Source organism: Cebus imitator, unplaced genomic scaffold (genome assembly GCF_001604975.1).
Source record: "Cebus imitator isolate Cc_AM_T3 unplaced genomic scaffold, Cebus_imitator-1.0 Scaffold2, whole genome shotgun sequence".
NCBI lineage: Eukaryota > Metazoa > Chordata > Mammalia > Primates > Cebidae > Cebus > Cebus imitator.
The window spans coordinates 15,779,222-15,796,670 of NW_016107317.1; the positions used below are offsets into that span (position 1 = coordinate 15,779,222).

General features: G+C 38.0%; 1 protein-coding gene across 1 annotated transcript in view; it reads right to left on the bottom strand.

Moving 5' to 3' along the window:
- Nucleotides 1-15,146, bottom strand: part of PDZRN4 (PDZ domain containing ring finger 4) — a 397,101-nt gene extending 381,955 nt beyond the window's left edge. Inside the window, exons 1-3 of the mRNA XM_017530360.2 lie at nucleotides 14,277-15,146; nucleotides 11,851-11,937; nucleotides 9,281-9,388 (exon numbers count right to left, since the gene is read on the bottom strand). Coding sequence (XP_017385849.1) covers nucleotides 9,281-9,388; nucleotides 11,851-11,937; nucleotides 14,277-14,924 — 843 coding nt within the window. The 5' untranslated portion in view covers nucleotides 14,925-15,146. The remainder of the gene's footprint in view (nucleotides 1-9,280; nucleotides 9,389-11,850; nucleotides 11,938-14,276) is intronic.
- Between the last annotated feature and the right edge of the window lie 2,303 nt (nucleotides 15,147-17,449).

A 17,449-nucleotide genomic window follows, 5' to 3' on the forward strand; every position in this document is an offset into this window, starting at 1 on the left:
GGGATCCTATTAATCTTTGTGACACTGTAACAAAGAATTGTGAAGCGAGATAGACAGTGTAAAACTCGTCCTTCGGAAGGAGTAACATTAAAAATTGAGCATGCCAAGATGATCAAGCATGATATTGTCGAAAGAAACATAGAATTACTTCTCTTTCTCTGAGAGAAAACCCCATAAGACACGAAGCACTTAATTGCTTTGTGATAGATACGAATTTAAAAGAAACTTAGGAAAGTTTTACTTATGCATTTAGTACATATTATTGCACACCTCATATATGCCAGGCACGGAGTATTAATAGCAGGGCTATATTTGCTTTATCTTTGTAGGCTTATATTACTAATGATTTATTCAGTAGCTGAGTGCCTACTGAGTGTTGCTGATGTTAAAGTCACAGCAAAAGGCAGGATTTCTGAGCTCACCATGGTACTTCATAAAACAGGAGACTGAAACGACCAATACACACACAAAGATTTTTTAGCTTCATTAGACATCAAGGAAGTGCCAGTATCACCTGCATACGCCATTTTACCAGATGGATGATATTAAAAAACACACAATACCAAGTTTTTGCATGTATGTGGAGTAATTGAAACTGCTGATGAGAATCTAAATTGCTACAACCATTAAAAAAAACCTATTTGGCAGTAATGACAAAAGCTGAATATTCATATGTCCTCTGACCTTTCAAATATACCCATAAATGTGTTTGTCTGTGAGTGTGTGTCAGAAATGCATGCCTATGGCCACCAAATAAGAATGTTCAGAGCACTGCTGTTGTAGTAGCCTAGAACTGACAAGTCCATTGAAGGTAAAATTGATAATTAAATTGTGGTACAGTCATATAGTGAAATGCTACAATGCCACACAGCTATAAGAATGAATAATCACATGCAGCAATATGAGTGGATATCACAAACATTGTGTTAAATAAAAGAAGTTGAACTTTAAAGAATAGCTATTCTGGGATTCTATTTATATGAAGTCAAAAATAAGCAAAACTTAGAAGAAGCTAATGAAGTAACAGGGGAAGAAGGAAAGTTTTGAGGATGCTTGCTATGCTCTGTTTCTTGATCTGGGTGCTGTCCTCATGCATGACTTCACTTTCTGATCTTTTGTTGCACTAGATTTGTGACTCTTCTGTAAACATTTACTTAAAGGGAAACAGGTAATTTTTAATTATGATATTACCAGGAGAAGGAGGCATGTGAAACAGCATCACGTGGGAGTTGAGTTTAAACAGGAAAGTCAGAGAAGGCCTATCTGCAATGGTGACATTTGAGCTGAGCTGAATGAATGAGCAGAAGTTAGTGAGGTTAAAGGAGGGGAAAGAGAATTCCAGTGAGAAGTCCTTGAGACGGGAAAGTACTCGGTGTATTCTGGAACTGAAAGAGAGAGCCCGTGTAACTTGAACAATGTGAGCTAAGGGGAGGGTGGACAAAGAAGCTGGATTTATAGAGGAGTGCCAGAGGAGGCAGGGCCTCACTGAATGGCTTAAGAACCTTGTATTTATTCCAGGCACAGGGAAGGTTTTCAGGAATTGTAGACAGAAGGATCATAAGATGTAATTTGCATTCCTAAATGATCTCTCTGGCTGCTGTGAGAAGCAGTGCTACTCAGAATGGACTAAGGTCCAAAGACCAGTGCCAAGTCATGAACGGTTTGTTACTAGTCTATGATAAGGTAAGTACGAAAAGAGAGAGCAAGAATTTAAAATCATTTATATTAACGTGGTAGGACAAATGTATATCTGATGAATCTAACAATAATAAACAATTACAATTATAAATAATAACATAATAAAATACAAATATAAATAATATATATATAAATGATACAAAGTTGGCGTGGTAGTATTTTGTCTCATTTTATTTCATTTTATTCTAGCTCATCTTCTTCATTTTTATCTGATAGTCTATGATTCACAAAAATAAAATAAAATAATTAAATGCATTTTAACACAAATAGTTCAAGTAGCACCGGCAGAGAAAGAGATGAGACAGAGTACAGCTGATGGTTAGGAAACCAAATGAAGTAAAATGCAATATTCTAGACAGGGAAGATGACACATTTGATTGAGAGAAAATATTGTCTGAAAAAAGCTTCAAGGTCAATAGTATTTCTAAATATTTCAAATCAAGTTTAAAAGGTGAACAGGCTCTGATATGGTTTAGCTGTGTCCCCACCCAAAATTTAATCCTGAATTGTAATCCCCATAATCCCCACATGTCAAGGAAAAGACCAGGTGGAGGTAACTGAATCACAGGGGTGGTTCCCCCATGCTGTTGTCAAGATTATGAGTGAGTTCTCGCGAGATCTGATGGTTTTGTAAGTGTTCGGTAGTTCCTCCTGCATTTATTTTCCTTCCTGCTGCCTTGTGAACAAGATGCCTTACTTCCCTTTTACCTTTGGCAATTATTGTAAGTTTCTTGAGGCCTCCCAGCCACATAGAACTGTGAGTCAATTAAACTTCTTTCCTTTCTAAATTACCCAGTTTAGGGCAGTGCTTTGTAGCAGTGTGAGAATGGACTACCACAGGCTCCAAATTGCCCCTGTACTTCCAACACGCACCATATTTCTGCAGGATCTTTTCTAACTGCCTGCAGTAGAAAATAAGGCTTGAACACCCTAGTTCTTCTTAAGGAACTCTCCTGCCCACAGGGTAACCCATCAAGACTTTTGTCTCTCTCCCTCTTTCTCTCAAGACTTTTTACAGGATCTCTTTGAACCACTAAAATCAAATGACTTCCTAATAGACAAAAGGAACAGATTTCCATCATCAATTTATACTAAACAGCATGAAACAGTCTGCAATGAAGAGAATAAAAGAAAGGATGAGTAACTCCTGTGGTAGTAGACTACATTCTCGATGTAAGATGATGATGAGCATACTGTCGGGAAGTGAAGACAAGGGGAGATGTTCGAGGTAAGAATAGTGAATAAGATAACTAGGCTATCACTACCTTCTGGTACTTTTCTATTGCGTTTATTTGCTACTAGCCCTTACTACCTCATGTATGGACAACATTGATACCTACCCATTAGTGTCCCATCTCAAGTTCTTTCACTTTTCAAGTTATTTATATACCCCAATTAAATCTATTTTGGGATTTAATCTTCTCATCATCGCTTTGTTCGTGTCATTCCGCTGCTCAAAGCTTATCACTGACTCCCTGTTGCCTATACCATAAAAAGCAAACTCCTTAGCCAGGCATGCAAGGTCTTCCCCTAATTTCTTCAAAGTCTGGCTTTGAGTAACTTTTCATAGATTACCTACCATGAATCATCTATATAACTCTTTATAATAGGTAGTATTAGGTGATGGTTGAGAGCACAGATAGAGAAGCTCTTACTCTGTGGCCTTGGCAAATTACTTTATGTTTTTGTGTCTCAGTCTTCTCATCTGTAAAATGGGAAGCTACCAATACCTACAGTACCAATTCTACAGAGTTTTGTGGGGATAAAATGAATTAATAACTGTAAAAAACTAAAGAATGCTTGACATATAATAACCAATAAGTATTAGCTATGATTTTTTTCACGTTAATCAACCAAATGGCTGCCAAGCAAGACATACAAGTCCTACCTTGTCATTTGACTCATGGCATTCTTTCTGAATATGGAAAGCTCTTGCTCTACCCTTTCTCACCTCCCAATCCCTCTCTGACTTTTCCTGTAAGAGTTGTTTCAAGTACCATTCCCTCTTAAAGATTAAAGCTCTTAGGCTCCCATAATATTAAGGAATTCTTCTTGGTAGTGATTCTATGCCAATCACTCATCCTGTGCTCATTTTTTTTATTTTTGTTTTTTGTTTTTTTTGTTGTTTAATTAATGTACAGCTGTCTTCCCATCTTGCTTATAAGCTCTTTCCAATCAGTAACAGGTTATATATATTTTTACCTTCAGCAACAAAAGCGTATTATCATTTAAACATGTGTTTATATACTTCATGAATCATGTTTGTAGCAAATTTCACTGTGAAAACTGATGATCTTTTTTATAACTAACAAATGTTTGTTAACTAATTATGTTTTTTCTAAAATATAATTTCATAGAATAAATCTGTTGTTTCCCTTGGCTTCAATGTGATAGACTATGCAAACAAAACATCAAATCACCTAATTTTACATAAAGTAACAACATTTTCATTTAACATTATATATTTTGTCTGGTATTCTATACTAAATTGCATCATACTCTAAATTATGAAAAATATGTATTTCCTTATTTTAGTGGCATAGTCAATTATTCATCTAATCTTTTAAGTTGAAGATTTATTGCTATATCTTTTACAGCAATACAAAATTGTTTAAAATATTTGAAACCACATAATATATAATGTCTATTCTTTGGGGTGTTTTTGATATGAAGATAACAATTGAATCACCCCTAAGTTGCTGATTATAAAAGAAGTGATACATTCTTCTTAAGAACACTGTTATGTGCTTAAGAAAGGAGAGCAAAGCAGATTAAAGGTACTGTTTATAAAGCCATGGAACTGTGATGTGGCCTTAATAATTCACAGGGTTAAGAGGATCAGGCACCAAATCCACCCAACCCATGTCAGTCTCCTTTTCTCCTTTGTGACACTTTCTCAAGACATTGGGAAGAAGAATGATTTTTAGAACAAACTGGGAAAGTTTCTATTCCTGACTCTTTGTAGAAACACTAAAATCTACTAGGAATACAACAGCATGTACTTACAAAAACACAGCCTCTCTAAACTTGCCTCAAAAAGTTCCCAGCATCAAACTCAGTGAGTTGTGTCTTAAGCTTCTTCAAAATGCCTCACAGCTGGGGCTACTGGTAATTACTCCAAGCAGCTCCACCAAAGAGGACTTCAAAGAGGTTCTTAGGCCATCCCCAGTGCTCTAGGAAGCCTCAGCTCTTTTGGTTTTTTCACCAGACCATTTACAAGGCTTGGAAACATTGAAAATATCTTTCATCTTTTTAATTCCTCTGCAGTCAATCATGTTTTTGTTCAATTTCATATTTGGTCCAGTGCCCTTCTCTGCACATCTGTTTTGCAGGCAAGCATGTAAATTCAGGCAGCTTTACCATGGCTGTTCAAGTTAAATAACTAACATTCTGCATGAAGGTGAAGGTGAGCACACATGTCTTCAGATCTCATCCAAGCATTCACATGAACAGGATTTGAAATATTGCCTTGTAGATTTAGGTTCTTTTTTGATTTACAGCCTATAAGAAACAGTCTAGAAAGATGCAATTGCATTGATCCATTGTGGCTAGATTTTCAAGATCTCACAACTTAAGAAACAATGTCTTTCAACTTCTGATTGATCTTATAATAAATGTATGGTGAGAAGGAATAGGATGCGACAGGAGAGCCTTTGGGGACTGCCCACCAGGCAAGATTTCAGGGATGTTGAAAAACCCTTGGATCCAAACCATAATGCCTAAAACCTTGATCTTTAGATTCATCCACTCATTTAGTCCATCATTCAAAGAAAATTCACAGACTGTCTAAAGTTTCCCAGGCACAATGCTGAGAGCAAAATATGTGCTGAAGATAGGAAGTTCAATAAAATACTAAAACCACTTCTAAGAAACTCATACATTTGTTGGGGGAAAGAAGATCTAAAAATAAATATATACCATAATACATCAAAATGTTATGAAAGTGAGAGGTATAAAGATCTTTAGACAACAAAGATGAAAAGATAATATTGCTTAGTGGATTGCAAAGGGCTTCCAGGAATAGAGGATTTTTGAGGATACAAAGGAGTTTGTCAGCTACAGAAGGCCATGTGACAGAATACCAGGTAGAAAGAAAACAACAAATAAAAGCAGAGAGGCCTGTTGATAGGAAAATTGATGAGTTTCATGAGACGGTAATAGAGGGTTTTAAAAAAAATTGCACAAAGGTTTTTAAAGGTCATGTTTGCTTCACAAGAAAAACCTGGATTTAACCTATTGAAAATATAATGCCAATAAAGGCTCCTAAGCAAAGGAGCGAAACAATGACAAGTTTTGCTGAGGGTAGGAAACAAGTGGAGTTACAGATAGCAGAGGCTGGAAGAAAGGAAAGTTTATTTAAGAAGTTACTGTGTAGGCCCAGGTGAAAATGATGTAGGCTTAGGTGTCATTAAGCCATTATCTATAAAGTTTGGATACTATGATGGAACAAACATATATGGTTCAAATAGTCCAAGTGAATGTAAGAATCTTCTTCCCTGACAACAAATGTTGCAGAGGAATAAGAAAGAGAGAAAGAAGGTGCTAGGTGCCCTAGATGATAGAAAGATAGAAAAGAAGGGCAAAAACCAGAACATGATAGCCCAATTTGGAATTTTACCTACAAGCAACTTTAGATCACAATTTAAAATGAATCAAAATAATGTTACAGGTGTTCTGATGAGATTTTCATAGCACAGAATGATGAGGAGAATGGGAACCACAGTTAGACCTTCAGACAGGGACACCAAATCCAACTGTGCTGTGTGTGAGCTGCACAGTAATATGAAGTGGCCTTATTTCCCTTCTCAGGAGCCTAGCACTCAAAAGTCAAACATTTGAAATTCAAAAATTGATCCATTAAATTTGTCCAACAAATCATTGAACACAAAACAGAAATTATTCTCTTTACTCTAAAAATCTGTTTTAAAATATGCATCTGCACATTTTAAATTGATATATTTCTTCTCAGCTTCCCATTAGGTAAAAACTGCTTAAAGTTGATTGATATCATAATGACAGGGAAATTAAAATAATTGACAAGCATAAAATATTTCTAACTTTAATGGGTACATTTGGGTCTTTCACAACACACATCTATGCTCAAGAAAAAAACATGCTACTTTTTAACTAGATATTAAAGTCACACAAATGTCTATTCACTCAAAAAGCTGATAACACCACTGAACAACTAAGCAAGAGATAATTTTTTCTAATAATCTTCCTTCTAAAATATTTCATGTATTTAACACACAACATTCTACAAATATGTACATCATCTAAGACATTTCTTACCTGCTAATGTGGTCACACTGATCAATTCTAGAACTATAGCATATATACATAAAATAAATGTACCCTGGTATAAAAGACACATTGAAAAATCTGTATCATTGAGACAAACTTCAAGCTCTTGTAATTAACGGCTAACATATGCAAAGCAAAGTGAATAATAATACCATAGCTAGTTAAATTTCATTTGACTTTCTATGATTGATCTCTTTACATTTTTATCTTACAAATTAACCTGTAAATAAGGTTAATTTGACATATATTAGTAACAGTACCATATAAGCATCAAGGTGTACTTGATTTTTCAACCATAGTTTTATAAAATTACCTCTTTAACAAAACTGATAGGCTTTTAACCAAAGTATTGAATCACAAAATAAAAATAATTCTTTTTCTCTTTTAATGTAACATTAATGAAACATACATAACATCATAATCTACCTAGAATAAGTTATTTTTAAAATCGCCAATACGTATTTCTATTGTGTCTGTGTGTTTGTGTAACAATATATGTATTCAGTACCATCAGTTCTTCTAATAATATTAAATGTAGGACTTTATTTTCCATTGGTAACTGGATAACTTAATATGTTTTTGAGGTAATGCAGAAAGCAATAGGTACAATCTTCTGTTTAAATTATGTGGCACTTTAAATCATACTGTACACATTCTAACTTTAGAAACTACAGCATGTGACTGTTTTCACTGGGCAAATTGTCAAGACAAATTGGATAGCAACAGTGAAAGTAGGTCTAACTTTCTTGGCAACAAAACTGGAAGAATAAAATATTGATACAAGAGACCTCTTTAGATATAAACCACAGTTTTTGTTTTTGTTTTTTAGCAAAAGATAACTCTTCTGTTTTTTCTAAATTGTCTAATCAGCTAATTTATAAATGTTATGTTCTTTTTCCACAAAACAGCAAACTATTGGCTCTTCTACATTCTTCACTCTTATTCTATGTCAATTCATTAAAAATTCAACTTTGTTCAGTGGACACAGGATGAACTAAAGTCAAACTTTGTTCAAAAGTTAATACAGAAAATCTGCCTTCATGCTAATAGTTTATACAAATATTCAGAAAGATGGCACTAGTGATTATATAGCTTAGAATCAACAGAATTTTTAAAGAGAATATTGGAGTCAAGTAAACCTTCCAAATTCCTATTTATACCTTTACTAATACATTGTAAATAAACCCACTGTTAAAAGTAACTTAATCATTTTTGGTAACAGAAAGTAATACTATCTTAATCAGTAAATAAAATGTCAAAAGGACAGAGATGGCAGATGGCAGGGACATAAAATTTCATATCATAACCCAACTTTACTAGCATATAGTTGCTCACTTTATCACCCCAGAATACAACAATACAGTTACAACATACACTAGGGCAAATGAAGAGTTCTCACCAGGTTTTCACAACAAAGAGAAAAAAAGGTATTTCCCTTTTTCTTTCATATAAAAAGATAATGACATAAACAAGGTAAGCATATTATATTAAGAAATACTAAAGGTATTGTATAATTTATTCTAAACTCTACATATAACATATTAATCACAAGTTTAAAATATAGTAATAGATCCTCATCAGAAATGTTCCTCAACAGAGATTTATCATCCTTTTTTGAAATGTTATAATTAATCCTTTAATAATCAAACAAGTGTCATCATAGTTCATGTGAAACACAAGTTATTAAAACAGAGGTATTCAATTAACACATTTGGAAATTTCAGGTGTTTTATTCTTTTATCACAATATCTAATAAATTATATAGAATCATAATAGAGTTTTATATCTTTTGGGAGGCAGCATCTTGCTCTGTTACCTAGGCTAGAGAGCAGTGGCCCACACACAACTCACCACAGCCTTAACCTCCTGGGCTTGACATTGAGTGATATGCCCACCTCAGCCTCCTTAGTAGCTGGGACCATTTTTGGTTTTGTGTTTTGCAGAGATAGGCCTCACTCTGTTGCCCAGGCAGTTCTCGAGCTCCTGGGCTCCAGTGCTCCTCCTGCCTCAGCCAGCAAAAGTGCTGGATTAAAGGCATGAGCCACATCTCCCAGTGAGTTTTACATTTTTTGTAAGAAAGTAAAAACAATAATGCCTTTACTGCCACATATATATATATGTGGCCGTAAAAGCACTGTGTGTGTGTGTGTGTGTGTGTGTGTGTGTGTGTGTGTGTATTCAAATAAGCATCACACCAAGGTAAAGCGATAAGTTTGGAAACGTAAAATATCCAAATCTTTACTTTACGTATCATACACATGCTTTATCATTGTCTTACCTCAATGATTTTGTCATGAATCTCCAGGCCATCTGCTCTGTCCGCAGGTCCATTTTCTAAAATTTTTGAAACATAAATCCCTTCAGTTGATGTTCCTTCCTGATTATTCTATATAAAAAAAATCATTAGCAGAAGAAAGACGTAAGCAAAATTTAAATATTATTAAGGACAATTTACCAAATGTAACATTTCCAATCCTCCTTAAACCTGCAACTCTCTTAGCTGGGGATTTGGCACAGAATTTTACCTTACTTAACACCAACTAGTCATTAATCAAGATGGCAGTTTTAATAAATGAGTCCAGAGTCTCTGACAAGATTATCTATTTACTTCACATTTCTGAGTTCATGTAAAAAGCTATGGGAAAGGGCATGTAAAAGGTAAAATAAACTGGTTTTAAGTATTACTGATAAAACATCTCACTTCTAAAGAGATGTAGCAAGTAAAAGGGTGATAAGGTTAAAGAAGAAAAAACATGTATCTGGTTCCCACTGCATAACTGCTTTGAGATTTGGTCAGAGTTTTGAAAATATAATTTAGCTTTCTGATATGACAGATTTAGAAACATAGCTCTAGCTGTGCCTATTAGCAGGAGAGACTGGTACCCTTACTCAAGTGTAAAATCCCAAAAGATCGCATCTAAACTGCAAGGGAACCTATGCAAAAGGGAAGCCACCCAAAGCCAACCTTTACACATTTCCAGGTGCGATGTGCCTCATGGTTAGTTAAACCTCAAACCTTTTAGCCAGTCACAAGAAGCCAAAACTTATTTAGGGAAAATATCCAGCATCCTATAATAATACATCATATAATTTTAAGTGTCATTTGGCTTCATGGCAGGTTAAATAAAATTATTTCGCTTTAGCTGTCCTTGTCATGAATTTTAAGAGGCTTTTAAAAAAGGTCCAATGACATCTAAATGTCAAATACTGAAATAGAATTTATAAAAATATTCCTTAGGGAAAATGATAACAAAAATGATGTGATGAAAAGACTTTTATCTTAATAAATGAGGACCTGTTTTAAAAGGGGAAGCACAAGAGTCATTAGTTGCTAGGTTTTCAAAATACTAAACAGAAGGAAGAAATATGTCACTGCCATCCTTACCTAAACAGAGCATATGGCCAACAACATTAAGACAGTTTCCTTGGACAACATCTGCAATGCAGGATGCAAAAATTTCATGGCAGTTCATTGAGAAAATTAAAGAACATAGTGTTTTAAAACTTAACCACCTTTTTCCAGTTATGGTGAAAATTAAGTTGGCACAGGAGCTCAAGGATATAAAAGAACTTTGCAACTACAGTATATTATATAAGTTTATAAAATGCACTTTGAAAACAATTGGCATCAACACAGAGAATATTATTCATTCAATCAAACAAAGAACCTGTTTGGGGAGCCAAAATATTTCTAATCAACTGTTTTTCCTTAATCTGGTAGTTCCTATGGAAATCAATCATCCCTTATTTCAACTGTTTATTCATTCATTCAATATATATTATTTTCTTCCTAGTCTGTATTAGCATCTTCAAACTGAGTAATCTGACTTAATAAATAAAAAGTTTAACCAGGCAATACAATTGCCTAATATTATCAAATAGAAATTGCCTACACATCTATTGTAAAATAGGTTTATTCAAGAAATTTGCCAAAAGGACTACATAATTTAGATAAAATGTGAACTGTACTCTTCTCCTTTTAAAGTAGCAAAGAGAACTAAGTTTGTTAGCTGTTGTTTTTTGTCTTTCTCAAAAATAAAGGCTGGTCACGGTGGCTCACTCCTGTAATCCAGGCACTTTGGGAGGTACGGCAGGAAGATCATTTGTGGTCAGGAATTCAAGATCAGCCTGGCCAACATTTTGTATTTTCTCTACTAAAAATACAAAAATTAGCTGGACGTGGTGGCACGCTCCTGTAATTTCTACTCAGGAGGCTGAGGTAGGAGAATCATATGAACCAGGAGGCAGAGGTTGCAGTGAGTTGAGATCACGCCACTGCACTCTGGCCTGAGCCACAGAGCGAGACTCGGTCTCAAAAAGAAAATAATAATAAAAAAAATTTTTTTAAGTAAAATCTGTGCCATAAGTGATGGTTCATGCCTGTAATACTAGCACTTTGGGAGGCCAAGGCGGGTTGATCACTTAAAGTCAGGGGTTCGAAACCAGCCCGGCCAACATGGTGAAACCCTGTCTCTACTAAAAATACAAAAAAATTAGCTGGGCGTGATAACAGCACCCATAATCTCAGCTACTTGAGAATCGCTTGAATCCAGGAGACGGAGGTTGCAGTGAGCTGAGATTGCGCCACTGCACTCCAGCATGGGCGACAGACTGAGACTTTGTCTCAAACAAACTAACAAACAAAATAAATAAATAAAATCTGGGTATGTACTGGAATATATGCATTATGAAATCTGATATTTGATCACAAGAATAATTTTAAAGATTAAACCACTTGTTTTTCTTACTCAAAATCCACAAACAAAAGCTAAGTTCTCTATTATTTTATAAGCAATGAGTAATGCTTATTTTATAAGTAATGAGTAATACATTAACAAGGTATTTTACCTGATTTGGCCGACCTCCTATAATGTTGAATCCCAAAGTATCATTTTCTCTTTCTAACACAATAGTGAATGGCTTATGTTCTCCATCCTATAAGAAAATGTAGAAAATCACTAGGTCAAAATATAAAAGAAAGAAAAATAAATGCTACAATAAGTTTTTATGTACCATGAGTTAACTGACATGTGAAAAGAGGAAAACCTTACAATTAAGGATGGTTGAATGTGGCAGAAGGTTGAAATCTTTCTATACTTACTTTGCAAGTATGTATTTTAAAAAGAACAACTCTACATGTGAGGGGAAAAAATCCCTATTTTCAAAAATTACTAAATGGCTTTGCATTGAGACACGCAGCCCTTTTATCCTAATGCAACATCTACCTCTGATTTCACTGTAATTGAAAACATATTTCTGTTTAAACCTTGGAGTTATCTTTATTTTTCCCTCCATTATGGAAAAGTAAAATATAAATTATCAATAGCGTAAAATTTTTATTTTGTAAAGTCTTACAGAATTTAAAAACACTTAACTATTTGTAAATAATATTCATGTTGCGGTTGTAATGCAGGATCTATTAGGCTACTGTAGTCCTAATTTTAAATAATATTCCTACTTGGTTTTGCATAACTCCTGCAGAATTAGAAAAGAGAATTTGTGCTAGGTAAAGTAGTATTTTTTTTTTTTTTTTTTGGCTGGCCAAATAATCGTAAAACAAATAAGAATTATATCTGCAATGTTTATTAATAAAGACTAACTTAAACATAGGATGAATTAGTGCTGGACTAGGTGGATTTTATTCATGGTTATAGATGTTATTAACTTTTACTTAGAAATTATTTCTGAATAACATTCCATAAGCATTATCATCACTACTATTAGCATCACGATATTTTCCCAGGAGCTTTTCCCAGGCAGTGCACACAGCAGCCCCTACCGGTAGTAGAAAAACATTTCTGAGGAAGCACAGAGGTTTTGGCTAATGTGCAAATCATGGACAGTTTTCTCACTTCTCAGGATCGTAGGTAGCTTGACTTGCTGCATGGGCTTTTCTGTCATATTATTCTTGCCGTTGCTCCTTTCCTTCAATCACTGGTTTCCTGCGACCTTGAAACCTGGACTGGTAATGCAAAGCTTCTATCTGTGCTTTTCCCTGGGTCCTCTCATTTTGTAAATTTACCTGTATATATGCATATATGTATATGCATGTATGCGCTAAAGAAAGAACCCTTGAAACGAGTCTTTTAGTACACAGTGTCCGTCCATTCATCAAGGTAGAAACACTTTAGTCCCTCTCACTTCAATTTTCTCTTTTAGGTTTAAGTCGGCGCTTCTAAACTCAGTGCCTGAGTTGGAGGCAGTGTGGAGTAGCCAGTCCCAAAAGGGAATCTTTCTGGATTGCTCCTCCCCGGGAGTGCTGAAGAATGAAAACAGCTCCTTGAATGGAGCGCAAATTCTGCTAAATCCCTGCTCACCATGGCAGCGACCAACAATGTCAAACACTGTGCAGAAGTCCTCCAGGAGAGAAGTAACAGCTTTATAAACAAGCTTCTTCACACGGGGTGCTGCAAAGAGGCTTGTTTATTCGGTCTGAAAGCGGGCGGTCCAGGGGTGCAGTTGGGGCCAGCAGCTTCGACAAAGAAGGGAAACAGCCGCTGTCGGGGGCTCTCAGGGCCGGTCTGACCACAGATGAAGGCTCTCGAACTGGACTTTACAGGTCGCACACACAACCCCCCACCCCACCCCCGCACCTTTCTCTCTCCACACCGATAATTAGATCCTGAGGCAAGGAAGGCTTATTTACGGAAAGTCAGGATGATGAAAAGAACTCTGCAGGTCTAAGAAACCCCGTCTCTCAGTCTCTCAACTCCTGAGGCTGTCCTGGTCCCACCACGCCTCACAGTCCCCAGTTTATCAGAAGGCAGTGGATGCAGGCAGTGGCAGGGCAAGTGTCACCAGCGGTGACACCGCTCCCGTGTGTGCCGCTGCCAGGAGCCGCGGGGATGCTGACGGCCACGGAAGAAGAAAGTCTGGGCAGAGGGAAGTCTTTGCTTTCTTTCTCGTATTTGCTTCAGGCACAGGACAAAGGTTCAAAAAATAGGCAGAGACAGTGGGCAGGAACGTAAAAGATGAAGAACAAGAGTCTGGATGGAAAATGAGTTTTCCCAATTCCACTTTCCTAGGGGAAAGTTAGAATCCAATCTGTTTAACTCTTTCCAATCGTAATATAAGCAGAAAGGGGACAATCCTTAACTTCAACGCCAATCCATTCGCAAGATAATGACAGGAAAGTATGATTAGGGCGTGGGTGCTTCCTGCTGTATAGTAAGAAAGGATGCCCCATTCCAAAGGAATCCTGAAGTGTCACAGAGAACTGTTCCTCTTCCCACCCAAATCGACCATGCCCGCGGCACCCACCCCCCTTTGCTTACCCTGCGGTTGCCGCCACCCAGGTCCCCGACGAAGTTGCGGATGTGAGCCATGTATTGAGTGAACTTCTCCTGGTACCTGCGCGCAGTGAGCTGCACCTCGCCCTGTAGCGCCCACAGCTGCGCCAGCAGCGCCTTCTCGCGCCGCCTCCAGGCGAGGACCCGAGGCCTGGGTCCCCGCCCGCGGCCACAGAGGCCGCCCGGCGGCCCCCCGCGTGCGCCCCCGCCCCAGCCAGCCCCTGGTGCCGGCCCGCAGCCCTTCCTCGGCGGCACCTCCCTACTGTCCGGCCCCGAAGCGCAGCCCCCGCGGCTGCAGAGGCTGCGGGCAGGTCGGAAGTCGCAGTGTTCGACGTGCGCCTCCAGCTCTTGCAGCCGGACAGAATGGCCGCAGCCGCGGGGGCGGTAGTCACACTGGACGCGCAGCTGCTGGATGAGGCTGCGCAGCGGCAGCACCCGGTACAGCTCGCGGGGCGCCAGGGGCTGGCACTGTAGCGGGCACCGGCGCCGCCGCACCGCCCAGGGCAGCAGGCAGCTGGCGCAGAAGACGTGTCCGCACGGCGTGCACAGCGGCTCTTCCAGCACCTGGCCGCACAGCTTGCACTCGAAAGCCGGGTCCACGGCTTCTGCGAAGCGCTCCAGGGCAAAGCCCATGTTAGGGGTGGGGGAGAAAGTGGAGCGAAAGCAGAGTCTGTCTTCTCCGATCCCCACTGCCTTCCCCTGGCCACCTCGGGGCAGCGGCCTCGGGGCGGCGGTAGTGGCTAGTCGGAGGGAGGTGGCGGGTGGGAGGTGTGATCTCAGTTTGTTTGACTTAAAGTTTTCAGGCTCCGGCTAGGTCCCCTGACTTCGCCAGTACTGACGCTAATGGAAGTCACCTCCAGAGGCCCCAGCGTCTTCCGCTGCTGCCCTGAGATTTATGTTCTTTCAAATTTTGGCCGCCAGCTTACAATGGTCCTTGGAGACACAGTGTTCTCCTTTGCCTGAACAGTGAACTTCAAGCATCAAGGCGCCTCGCCCTGAGCAGAGCTGGTGATAGGTACAGCGCGAAATGTTGAGAAACAACTTTTTAAATCCACCGCAATGTAAGCTTCGGGAGAGCAGAATCTTTGTCCGTCTGGTTTTCCGCTGAATGCTCATGGCGCGGCGTCGAGTCTATCTCCAATATGTTTGAAATAGAAGCACGTTTGTTCTTTCATATCAATCAACTACAAGGAAGCTGTGACCTTAGGAAATCATTATTAGGAAAATAACACTAGGAAATCCACAGAGCCAGGCTTGTCAAACCATGATTCAGAAATCAGGTGAGTTAGAAAAGCGCGGATCTTTGACCCAGCAGCAAAGATGGGGGGAAAACCAGGTGCCCACCTCGGGACTCTGCCTTCTCAGGGAGCAGCTGAACAGCCATGCAAGGCCTCCTGCTGAGGAAGCTGGGATTCTGAGTTTGACTCCAGGTTCAGTTGCCACAGCTTCCATCTACTTCCATGGGCATGTTACTACTAGGAACGGGAATGTGATCATTTGGAAAGCTGGAAGGGAAAATTAAAGGGAAAGATGATGAAAGAAAGCAGTGAAATAACATAAATAAAATATTAGTGGCTTTTTCCTTCTACTTATCCTGAATGAACGCTTTGGATCAAAATTGCCTCCTCTCCTAGTTTGACTCTTCGTATTATGCAGCATGACAAGCTGTCCTGAAAACACGCAGTAGGGCGTCATTCCAAGCCTTTATCCCTCTTCCTTTACCATCTTCTGAACTTTAGGAATGCAAAGGGACCTGTCACCTGGCTGCATATAATTTACTGCCATTATCCTGAAGCTGCTACCAGATGCTTGGGTGGGTTTTATAAATTAATCATTGATGATTCCTTGCTGCCAATTGAGCCTTGTTCCTGGAAAGCTTGTACTTCCATATGACACCAAATGGCATCAGTAGGAATTGATGATAAAAGCTCCAGACTTTGTCTTTTAACTCCTTGGACCTAACTGAAGAATTAGCAAAGGCTAATAATAGAGGATGATAACCTTCTGAGTCTTCTTTCTGTTTGAAAGATGAGATTTTGTTTGTTGTTCAATAACCAGTGAGGATTGGTGTGCTGGATGATTGATATGCCTTTAAACTCTTTGTCAAAATAAGATGCTGTCTTTCTCATTTAATACTTATAGATTTATGTGTGATAAAGTAACATTTGCCACTATGTTCCAAATTTCCCCCTCTTTTGACCTGCCTTTCTACAAATAAATATGCAAACAATAAATTTCTGAATAAATAAATCATTTAACATTAACAATGTGAACATATTTTTATGAATTACATAAACTGGAGATGACTCTTCTAGAATTTATCAAATACTTCTGGGCAGGAGAGATCTATTCCATGTTTTTAGCTATAGAAAAAGTTCTAACTTACAGCTCTAAATGGTTATAGTTATAACTGTGCATATACGGTTATAGCTATAGCTTGATATTTATTGGTTCTATAATAAACACAATGACACTGAGAGCATTTTTAAAAAGAGAGAGAACAGATGGAATCCAAAAATATTCTATTGAGACAACAGACTGTTAGGACCATGAGACTTCAGTTACTTGAAAAAAAAATGGTCGTATGATGTCCTTGGTCTGCCCATGTAATTCCTATAACAAAAGTAAGGAACATGAGTAAATAATGGTATGAGTAATTCCAGGATGCATAACATTTTTATTATTAAAGAAAAGCAGATGTCAAAAACTTTGTCCACAGAGAATAACAAGTTCAAAACTGAGGACATGTAAAGTGAAGCTGAGTAATGAAGTAGGCCAAACAGAACTTAGGAAAATATTTTACCTAATAAAATAAAAGCCAGAGCACTTCCAAAAGAGCTAAGTATAAGGAAAGAGCATGACAAGAATTGAACTCTAAGGGAATGGACACACCTAAGTGAACCTCATAAACTTTTGCCGTCTGAAAACATTGTTGCATAAGTCTGTGACATCAGTTGAGCCAGATAGTCTCGTTTCACTTCCCAGACTATAAAATATTATTCTATATATCAGGAAAACTGTAATATCACTGAAAAGCTTGAGTGAGTTAGAAACATGGAGCATAATTAAATGAAAGTAATTAACTTGGGTAAACAAAGAAAGTACTTGAAATGAGTTTAAAAGATACACAAATATTTCAGCGAAACAGACCCAGTAAT